This window comes from Trichoderma evansii, assembly GCF_050947405.1.
Source record: "Trichoderma evansii strain SZMC 28006 chromosome Unknown GGI43scaffold_18, whole genome shotgun sequence".
NCBI classification, from domain to species: Eukaryota; Fungi; Ascomycota; class Sordariomycetes; order Hypocreales; family Hypocreaceae; genus Trichoderma; species Trichoderma evansii.
In genome coordinates, this window is record NW_028145188.1 from 135,148 (window position 1) to 146,193 (window position 11,046).

Sequence of the window (11,046 nt, forward strand, 5' to 3'; positions counted from 1 at the left end):
TTTATTAGGTATTTTATTTTTCAAGTCTAAGAGAGGAAAAAAAATGAAGAAACTTTCAAAATTAACTAATAGTAACTCGATATTCTTTGATAATTTACTTCCCTTTGTTTGAATTCCGGGGTTCATATTGCTGCTGGCTAAACAGAATATATGCACATTGAATGTGGAGTGGCTAGAGTGATATATAGCTGTTTAGCATAGCCCTGCATCCAGTAACCAACATCTTAAGCCTGCTGGAGCTGTGCATAAAGATAAGATGAGATTACTGAATTTTATATATTGACGATTTGGATTTCCAATTTTAAATAGGTAGATAAACAGACAGCCCTCGGGATCTTTTGTTGTACTTAATTTGTTAACTCGCAGGGGTTCTCATTAGCGCCAGAGAAGGATCGCCTACTACACGTAGGATTCCCACACCTCATGTCGGTCCAGAAACGGAGCCGCGCACACATTGTGATATTGCTTTGATTAAATTCTAGCCCGGGTCTACGAGAAAGTAATCTGTGAACACGGGAGAGGGAATCACCAGAAGGGAAAGATGGCCGAAAATGGGCATAATTCCTAGTATGGTATGAAATAAATAGCCGTCATTGAATTACTCGTCATTCGTATACTGAATACTTCTTTACGTTGAGTTCTCCGCCTCAGGAGCTTTTTTCTCCGGCTTATTATATATAAATTCGCAACTTATTTTTGCTTTTTTTTTTTTTTTTTTTTTTTTTTACATACTCTTCGACTCATCTCCTTAACTCATCTCTTTAACTCACAAGGTCCTCCATGGTGCCTCAACACGCGCCCGCCATGGACCTTTCTCGCCATAAAGTCTTTTTGTTATGCATAACCTTCATCTATGTGGTGGCAGTGCTTGGTAGAGCGTCATTTGTTGATTTGGAAGAACCAGCTTATTTTGAACATCAAAGACGTGCTCTTGAGAACCCGCCAGCTCCAAGGAGTGGCCGAATACTTCAAAATTTGTCTAGCACTGCCGTTGATAATGCTGAAAAATTAGTTTCCGCTGCCATTGTGAATCAAGGAGCATATAATAAGCACCGTGTGGCTAATCCAAGGCGAAACATATATAAATCAAAAACCTCGTCGTCTGCAGCACAACTCATTGAGTTAGATGCGAAAAGGCCGGCTGCACCAAATTTAACGGACGAACTGCGTGCTGCTGCCGCTCTTCTTGCTGAACGCGATGCAGCAGAGCAACTAGCGAATGGTACTCTACACAAAAGTTATGCCCAATTCGCAAAACTACCGCGCCCATTTCTGCATATTTATGACGATGATGAGAATGTGAAATCCAATACTTTGCTTAGAGACCGAGCGACCTCGAATAGCAGCTATTGGGTGGCCCAAATTTCTGAAAATGGACGGCCTCCTATGGGATATAATACCTCCTATCCTGTATGTATTGCTCATTTATCCAGCCCCCCCCCACATAAATATTCAAATATAATATCTTATCATTGACAATGTCGTTCTAATCTAGGTCTACCGCGATGTTACCAACCCTATGTTTGGAGGTGGAGCCAAAGGCGATGGGGTGACAGATGACACGGCCGCTATCAATGCAGCGATTGCTTATGGAGGGAATTGTGGCGAAGATTGCTTGTCATCCTCAGTCAAAGGCACTCTCATCTACTTTCCTCCTGGCACATACCTAATTTCGACGCCTATCAATGCTTACTACTATTCCCAGCTTGTTGGAGATGTGAGTTTCGTCTAAGATCCTAACATCTCTTTGAATTGGCAGTACTAAAGAAAGTACTTATTCTTTGTTTTTTTTTTTAATTTTATGATAGGCCAATGATATTCCGATCATTAAAACTTCGGCTTCGTTCATCGGCCTTGGTATGGAATTTGCTATAAATGGCTATACAGATGATCCCAAAGTTAACATGGTACAGGGGCATTCCAGAGTGATGTTTACATTCCCAACGGTAACGGGAATGAGTGGTATGTCGAGGTAAAGTTTGCCATTTGTCCCCCTATTTTCTCATTTCTAGATCTCTCTCATTGACCTAGACATCATGACAGCAATCTAATTTCTATCGTCAAATTCGCAATTTTGTTATTGATATTAGTGACACTACAACTGCCAATGCTGCCGGATTACATTGGCAGGTGGGTCAGGCTACCTCTATCACTAATGTTGCAATCTCAGCTAGTAAAGCCTCTGGGGATGGCAATACCCAGATGGGCATGTACACGGAGAATGGGAGTGGTGGCTTCATGTCGGATGTCACCATTGTCGGGGGCGCTTACGGAATCTGTAAGTCTTTATTTATTCTATCCTTCTTTTTTCTTTTAAGGGAGAAAAGATGGAGGTCTATTATTATGTTTCATTGTGTTGCTACCAGCTACTATTAAACAATATGCTAATTTGGTTTCTCAGATGGTGGCAATCAGCAATATACAGTGCGCAACTTTCAAATCGTTGGACAGACGAAGGCTTGTATTTGTCTAATCTGGGATTGGGGTTGGACCTGGTCTGGACTTTATCTTTCCACTGCACCAATCGGCATCAGCCTGATTAATCCTCAAGGATCCGCCGGCGGCGGTGCCATTACTGGATCAACCTATGTTATGGATTCGCAATTCTCTGATCTCACTGTGGGCATCGATGCTGCATTCAATAAGACGATCCTCGAAAGTTCTATCATTACGCTAGATAATATCGACCTCAGTACAGTGCAGACAGCAGTAACATATGCGAACGGTGATGTCCTTGAGGGAATCCCAACAACTGGTATTGACTTTATTGTCATAGGAAATGTGGAAAGCGACGGATCAAATTTCGGCCAGTATGATGTGTCCGTTCCGAAGCGTCCATCTAGTCTCGTCAATTCAGTAGTCTATGATCAACCTCTCTATTACACAAAAAGCAGACCGCAATACGAGACGCTCTCAACTGGCTCTATCATTAGTGTTAAAGACCATGGCGCGCTTGGAGACGGAGTGACAGATGACACAGCCGCCATAAAGTCTGCCTTGGCCCTTGCTGGCATCGACAATCTCATATATTTTCCTGCGGGCTCTTATATTGTCACATCGACTATTGTTATCTCAGCCCATACTCGCATGACAGGCTCTGTCTGGTCCCAGATTGTTGCCTCAGGATCTTACTTCGCCGATGCAGCATCACCCAAAGTCATGCTACAAGTCGGAAATTCTGGGGATGTTGGAACTGTTGAAATATCTGACATGCTCTTTACTTCCATTGGTCCTTTGCCTGGATTGGTACTGATGGAATGGAACGTGCAAGCCGCTACTCAAGGATCTGTCGGTATTTGGGATGCGCATTTTCGCATTGGGGGTGCTTATGGGACTAAATTGCAGGTCGCCCAATGCCCGGCTTCAAGCCCCATCCAAACTGGCTGTATTGCCGCAGTCATGATGCTACATATTACTCCAGAGGCCAACGGTTACTTCGAAAACGTTTGGGCCTGGGTTGCAGATCATGATATTGACGATGCCCAGAACACCCAAATCACCGTGGCCGCAGCCAGGGGTATTTTGATTGAATCTTCAGGACCAAATTGGCTATATGGTACAGCATCCGAGCACTCTATTCTATACCAGTACAATTTTGCCAATACATCCAACACATTCGCAGGCATGATCCAGACAGAATCACCGTATTACCAATTTACTGCTGCGACTGAGTCCCCTGGCCCGTTCAACTCCTCAGTAGGCATGTACGCGGGCGACCCTATATTCCCCGACAGCGCGTGTAACGGTACTGATCTTCTATGCAACTTTGCCTGGGCTGTACTTATGCAAAGCACCACGAACCTTACCATTGCAGGAGCTGGTTTGTATTCTTGGTACGACAACTACATTGAAACTTGTGTGGACACACAGAACTGCCAACAACGGCTTGTATACGATGACGGAATGAACGGTGGCCTGCATCTCTGGAATCTAGTTACAATTGGCTCTGTGGAAATGATAAGCGAATATTCCGGTAATGCCATCTTAGCAAAGCCTAACACCCAGGCCTCTGGTCATCCGTTCTGGAGTGCACTTGCGGGATACTTGGACAGCGCCAGTCCCGTGATTTGGAACTGTGATTGGAATGATACAAGCCCGGACTGCCAATCTACCTCCATGTGCGATTTGACTGTCAACTATCAAACTATTGATGAGCTTTCGGCAGCTAAAGGTTCATTTCCGGATCAATGTATGAACTATTACGCACTTCCTACCCTCGGGAACGTTCTCAACGATACAATGAACAATTATACTCAGGCGAACGACGGGTATGACGACGTCTTTGGAGATTATCAAAGCTACATGCTTGAGGTCATACCAGATATGATACAAAGTTTTATGGCCCCATCTTCACCTTCAAAAGATGCAGGTGGACCTGGTAACCAATTCTTCAATTGCACTTGTGAAGGATATGGTCCAACCTCAACACAACGATGCCCATTCACATGGTCACAGCTCAAAGGCGCCAACAGCTACAAAATGACCTATACGATGATTAACTCTACGGGCTTCTATGATACCCTTCAATCACAATACGGCATTAATGCTTCATGGGTTACTTTTATAGACAGATACGATAGAAGCGATGGGTATGGCACCAATTGTGAAAGATTTGAGACCTGTACCAGATACGACTACGAATGGATCAACATTCCAACAGCAGCATCCGACATTGATATTCCCAACCCCAAAGACGTCATTACGAAAGCACTACCTACCATCGGCACTATGCAAAATGGAATCTTAGCACGACAAATGGACCTTAATTTAGGCCTCTGGAACGGCTCTTCTGACGATCTACTTCAAGTCTATTCAATGCCGGTGTTTATGCTTAGTCAAGCCGTTACAGGCATGCAAAACGCAAAGGCACTGGGCAAGCAGTACGCGAAAGAGAAAAAAATTGAGCTCATTCTTGAGATCCTCGGCGCTGTCTTTGCCTTTTTACCGTTTCTCGACGACATCGCTCCAGAGCTTGAACTGATAGATGGTCTATACACTACCGTGGCCGATGTAGGCAATGTTGCACTTAGCATCCAGTCCATTATATCTGATCCTTCTTCGGCGCCTATGGATATCTTGGGTCTCATAACTGGAGCTGGGGGACGCGATAGAGATGAGATTGCAGATATAGCGGATAAGAGGCGTGCGTTGAGCGACACAGATCTTTCGGATATTGGAAATGATTTCAAAGAGAAGAATGATCAGTTTGAAGACGTTATTGCGCCAAGCTGTCGAACATAGGGTGCTATTCATTTTTCTTTGCTTCATAAGGGATCTTACGCAAAAAAGCGATTTAAAATTAGAAAAGACTCAACCTTAATGTGGGGTCTGAACACGATGGGCTTCTAGTTGATAACTGAAAGTATGACCAACGGGTGGTGAATGTTTAAATAATTGGAATAAGCCCTTGGCTAGCTAACTGGCGGGTTCGCAGCCAGGTGGAGGATGAGTGGTAAATATGATGTTGGATGATGTTCTTAGTTCGTAAACTGCAATACATACCTTATATATATACTGAATATGCTCACCAACAAGCACATACGACCATAGGTAGTGGAGAATTCGGGGTCCCGTCTGCTCCCCCATAGACAAGCCACTAACCGGCAGATTAGTAGTCAGGTGGGTGACCACTGGCGAACACCGGCTGTTGTATGTTTTTTCTTTTTTTATTTGCTCTGATGCCATTGTATCTCTCTATCAGGTGGAATTAGCCACTTTCACAATACATACGACCATATCCATTGGAGAATACGGGATCCCGTCTGCTCTCCCAGAGTCAAGCCAATGAGAGGCAGATTAGTAGTTGAGTGGGTGACCATCAGCGAACACCGGCTGTTGTATGTTTTTACTTTTTGTCTATGTTAGTGATGTTACACATCTTTTTAAATATAAGTGGAAAATGTTATCCGTCTCTCTTTGGAATAAAACTAGCTTTTGAGAGACCTCGAAGAAGGTCTCTAGCTTTGGGTGTTTTGATATATCACTAGTTCAAATAGACTTGAAGAAACTTTCTATATACACTCATATTTATGCTTACCAGTTGCCACTATGGCCGTATATCTGAGAGACAACTGCGTCTCCAGTCGAATATTTACAATAATTAGCGTTTCTTTGAGGAAAATAGCTGAATATTGGCTCTAGAGCAGTCAATGAAAAAGTCTATTTAAAGTATCCAATCGCTAGGAAGATGAAGTTGGCGCTCTACCACTGAAGCCTAAATTAAGCAGCTTGCTATTCTACATCTTGGCAAGGCGTCGACAAACCATCGAAAGAAAATGTGGCGTCGTTTATGTATATAACAATTGTCGATCAATGCACGTCAGCATTAGTGGATAAGCTATGACTAGAATTTCGAGCCATCAGAATTTGCATTACGAAGCAATTTACTACAATTCTATCACTTTTGCACCTCGGTGTTGAACCTGGGCCGGCCACGCAATCAATATGTGGCGCATGACGATTAGCATGCTGGAGGCGTAGGATAGACAGCCCGGATGATCCGAAACGGACGGCAGCGGAATGTGGCGCAGTATCATTATACTTTACTACTACTGATATACTATCGACAGCTTTTTATAATATGCACTGAGATGTGTGAAAGTGAAATAATGTTAGAAACTATGATAGAGAGTTCAAGATTGCCATTTAAGTAAAGATACCGGCCAATTATTTCCATCGTTATGGGTTGACTCAATTTCTTATATGATGACGATAGTAGGGATCTCACTATTGTCATGTTGTTTGAATGATATTCAGTAAGCTGATACCGATGACGAGATTCTTACACTGTTCGGGTAAAGCTCATGGAGCTCTAGACTCGGAGCTGAAATTGTGGCTGTTAGGCTAATATACCCTAAATGAATCGCTGCTCGTTGACTTATAATGCCACAGCGCCCTCTTGAGTTTTTCGAAGAGAAAATGATATGATCGCTGCTGTCGAATGAATTGACTGACTTCATGCTGAACTCCAAATCGGCGTTGATAATGAGTTAGGTATAAGCCAAGGCTACGTAAATTATCGGTCAGCCAATCAACAGCTGTAGCCTGGATTCTCGATAGTAAACAATATCTTTCTCCGAATTTTTTTTTTAGTTAGATCCCATAATTGAGTTTCTTCAATCCTTTTCAAACAGAACTCTCCGAAAATGATTCACTTCTATCACGCCCTATTCGGCTTCTCTGCGTATCCGTTAATTCTCGGTACGCTGGTACCTGAACAACATAGGGACTAAGCTAATATATCGCATTGTAGCTTCATATTTTTCGCCAGGCGTCCACGCCTATTTAATTCCCGAAGAAAGAGCTGCAGCAGTTGCTCCCGATGGCTACACTCCAGCCCGGGTCGATTGTCCGGCTAACAAGCCGACCATCCGCGCAGCAACGGGTTTGTCGATAAATGAAACCGATTGGCTACCTCATCGCACAAATAATACTGTCTCGGCCATGAAAGATCTGCTCAGTCGTGTCAATATTAGCGGTCTTGACACTGGAAAATACATCGACAACCTCACTAGTGGTGGTGACACAGGTCTCCCACGAGTTGCTATTGCTATTTCTGGGGGAGGTTACCGGGCTCTCATGAATGGCGCCGGGGCTCTTGCAGCATTTGACAATAGATCGACAAATGCGACAGCAGACGGTCATCTCGGTGGTCTTTTGCAGTCAGCGACGTATCTTAGTGGCTTATCTGGCGGAAGCTGGCTTGTTGGCAGCCTTTACGTACAGAATTTCACCTCAGTTGAGTCTATAGTCCTCTCCACCAGTGGCTTTCTCAGTACTCTCTGGCAATTTGACCACTCCATCTTTGACGGTATGTTAGTAGATTATATCGGATGCTGTCATCAAAGAGCCCGCTAATATATGTAATTCACTTTAGGGCCCGAGGACCTCAATGTCGTCAAGTATTATACTCAACTTTTTGATGCTGTCAACGGAAAAAAGAAAGCTGGCTTCAATGCATCAATCACAGATTATTGGGGCAGAGCGTTATCCTATCAGCTCGTTGATCCGTCTTCTGGAGGAGGGGATGGTATGACTCTTTGGCTAGATACTCATGAAACGTGCTGACTATTCTAAAGCGGTTACATTTTCATCTATTGCAAATGACACGGATTTCAAGACAGCTCAAGCCCCAATGCCTTTAATCGTCGCTATCGAACGAACCTCGGGACAGGTTCAAATCGCTGCCAACTCAACAATCTTTGAGTTTAACCCTTGGGAGATGGGATCGTATGACGCAGGCCTTGAAGCCTTTGCGCCGCTTCAATTCGTGGGCTCCAACTTCACTAACGGCACCATTGCTAAAAATGGAGTGTGTATCGCCGGAGTCGACAACGCAGGCTTCGTAATGGGTACATCGTCCTCATTGTTTAACCAAGCACTCTTGCAAATTGGACAGGTTCAAGGCGTACCAGACTTTTTGCTCAACGCTATCAACGATACGCTGACAGATATTGGGAGCGATAACAAGGATATCGCCAGCTGGCCAAATCCATTCTTTAAATACAACTCCAGTGTAAACGTGAACGCGAATACGACGTTTCTGACTCTCGTGGACGGCGGTGAAGACTTGCAAAATATACCTCTACATCCGCTTATCCTACCTGAGCGAAAGGTCGATGTGATCTTTGCAGTCGATGGCTCTGCTGACACGGCAACGCTGTGGCCAAACGGCACGGCTATGGTGGCTACTTTTAACAGATCGGAGGCCACAACCTCCAATGCTGACGACAACCGCTTTCCAGATGTTCCGGATCAAAATACCTTTGTCAATCTAGGCTTGAATAACCGGCCTACCTTTTTCGGCTGCAACAACGGGAGCAATACTCCTTCGGGTCCTCTCATCGTCTACCTGCCCAATGCCCCTCTCACGTTTCACTCCAACGTCTCAACGTTCGATTTAAAATATACCATTGAAGAACGCAATCAGATCATTCAGAATGGGTACAATATGGCGACCAGAGGCAATGGCACGGTGGATGCGGATTGGCCGGCATGCGTCGGTTGCGCCATTTTGTCGCGAAGTCTGGTTCGGACCAAGACAAGTATTCCTTCAATATGTAAAGATTGCTTCACGAGATATTGCTGGAATGGCACGACGAACAACACCTTGCCTAATACGTATGAGCCCGCGCAGATTATCCAGGGTGCAACAGAGCAATCGACTTCTTCGGCTGGTCGGGTGAGCGGGACGCTATTATTAGCTGGTATTGCGCTGTTACTGGCGATCTGAGATCCAAGTAGCATTGGGCACTTTGGTAGATGCACTGATGTGGGCATAAAATGTTGTCAGAATGGATACTCGCAGCACTCTTGCAAGAAGATGGGCTATTGGAATGGATTATTGGCATCCATACCGTAATGCTTAATGCACAAGTAATGAAACGGCGAGCCCGTAAATGTTTAGTGAAAAATACTATAAGCAGAAACTTCAATGCATGTTTAAGCGATTCATGGGCCTACGGCTGCTCCGTACAGTGCAGGATTTTGCTGATGAGTTCGATCGGTCCAAGTAGAGTCCTCCAATAAGAGTCAGTTAGAGGCACTTATAGACACAGATGAGGCAAGTGGCCAAGACTCGGGTGCACTAAGAGCAATCAAGCTTATTACTAGTGACGAATATTATACTTGTGAGGTTGTGAAACGCAATAGGACCAAATAAACACAAGTATGCTCGCCAAACTTATGTTTTATACTGCGAAATTTGAAGTGGTACAGACTACGGTAAAGCTATTTAAACATTTCACTTAACGTTGCAAACAAGTATACAAAACAAGCTTCAGTCGAGAGGCACAATCCCTATACCTCGTCAGCCCAGAACTCCATATACGGCTAGTAGAAACCATCTTCTTCTTGTCGTCGTGCACGGTCCACGCCGGGGATTTTTTTCATCGACGGAAAAATAATTTTGCTTCGTATAACGCCCTGTGTTAGACGTGCCCAAAGGCCCAAATAGGAAGCTTCAAGATCTTCCATGCAGAGCTTTCGAAGTAAGCTAATATTATTAGTCGACTGCTGGGTTGGGACGCATTGGAGAGTCCCTCAGCTGCCTTATTTGTCTTGAGAAATGGAGCGCCATACGGGGTGAAAGGGGGAATCATGGAGAGTAGCTCTCATGAATCGTAAGAACCACCAATCGTCACCGAAGTTTGGCGGAGCATGCAGATGGTGCAAGGATGAATGAGCATTTCCACGGGATTTACGTATGTGAGAACTCATGAGCGCCGGGATAATTATTTACAGCTGTTAGTGAGATTTTAGTTGATGATATCGAATGCTAGAAGCATCTGTAAACGGTGGGATAATGGCGGATATGAGAAGGCAGTGACATATATATAAGGGCTGGACAGACCTCATCATGTATTGATCGTAGCAGCGCTCTCATGAATAATTATTTGAAACACCCTACAACAAAGGAGTCCTCTTCGACAGCCTCAAAATGAAGTTCTCTCTCTCCGCCATCAGCCTTGTTTTGGCTATTACTGCCTCTGCAGCCCCCATCGAAGAAGAGCAGCACACCAAGCGAGCTATCACTGGCTCTGGTCCGGGCTCAATCTTCCAGTTCGGATCGGCGTCCAACTGCCGACAAATCTTCTATGACTTTGGCGCCTGTGGCCTCAGCACATTTTTCCCCAACCAGGTCCCCGCCAGCATGTCTCTGGTTGCGCTTCCTTCCCACATCTTTGACGCACACGGTTCCGAGGATCAGGACAACCCCCTGTGTGCCAAGATTATTACCATGACTCACAACGGCGTTACTCGACAGGCTGTGATTTCGGACGAAAACACCAGCAGCGAGCAGTCTATTGATATGTGCTTGGACTTGTGGCAGGCGTTTGGTGGTCACGATAACGATGGTACTCTAATTCAGAACATCTCTTGGTCTATTGCCGCATAAGTACATGAAGAGTGGATAATGAAGTGAAACGACGGCTTGTGGACTATGTACATATTCTCAAAATTGTCTGACAGCCACTTATGGGCTCCATGTATATAAAGATTAAAAACAATTACATACATGTACATACATATCCTAAATGATCAAGT

The 11,046-nt window shown here is 44.5% G+C and overlaps 3 protein-coding genes across 3 annotated transcripts; all 3 read left to right on the forward strand.

The window, feature by feature from the left end:
• Positions 1-804: 804 nt before the first annotated feature.
• GGI43DRAFT_429083 (glycoside hydrolase family 55 protein) lies at positions 805-5,486 on the forward strand (the record flags this gene model as incomplete). The annotated part of the gene is made up of 6 exons (XM_083209050.1): positions 805-1,410; positions 1,496-1,717; positions 1,809-1,857; positions 1,914-1,972; positions 2,044-2,278; positions 2,402-5,486. 6 exons carry the CDS (start codon positions 805-807, stop codon positions 5,239-5,241), a joined length of 4,011 nt encoding a protein of 1,336 aa, XP_083058019.1. The 3' UTR covers positions 5,242-5,486.
• A 1,303-nt stretch (positions 5,487-6,789) lies between these two features.
• GGI43DRAFT_411559 (lysophospholipase catalytic domain-containing protein) lies at positions 6,790-9,582 on the forward strand. Its single transcript, XM_083206730.1, has 5 exons — positions 6,790-6,837; positions 6,892-7,200; positions 7,253-7,810; positions 7,877-8,029; positions 8,079-9,582. Exons 2-5 carry the CDS (start codon positions 7,146-7,148, stop codon positions 9,230-9,232), a joined length of 1,920 nt encoding a protein of 639 aa, XP_083058020.1. The 5' UTR covers positions 6,790-6,837; positions 6,892-7,145; the 3' UTR covers positions 9,233-9,582.
• An 856-nt stretch (positions 9,583-10,438) lies between these two features.
• On the forward strand, positions 10,439-10,897 carry GGI43DRAFT_386110 (RlpA-like double-psi beta-barrel domain-containing protein; the record flags this gene model as incomplete). The annotated part of the gene is made up of 1 exon (XM_083203746.1): positions 10,439-10,897. The coding sequence occupies one exon, from the start codon at positions 10,439-10,441 to the stop codon at positions 10,895-10,897; it is 459 nt and encodes a 152-aa protein (XP_083058021.1).
• Between the last annotated feature and the right edge of the window lie 149 nt (positions 10,898-11,046).

Excerpts from the sequence above, each read along its gene's own strand:
- GGI43DRAFT_411559 (XM_083206730.1), top strand. The coding sequence starts at position 7,146 with ATGATTCACTTCTATCACGCCCTATTCGGCTTCTCTGCGTATCCGTTA. Across the intron at positions 7,201-7,252 it reads TGCGTATCCGTTAATTCTCG|CTTCATATTTTTCGCCAGGC; the intron begins GTACGCTGGTAC and ends ATCGCATTGTAG. Across the intron at positions 8,030-8,078 it reads GTCTTCTGGAGGAGGGGATG|CGGTTACATTTTCATCTATT; the intron begins GTATGACTCTTT and ends ACTATTCTAAAG.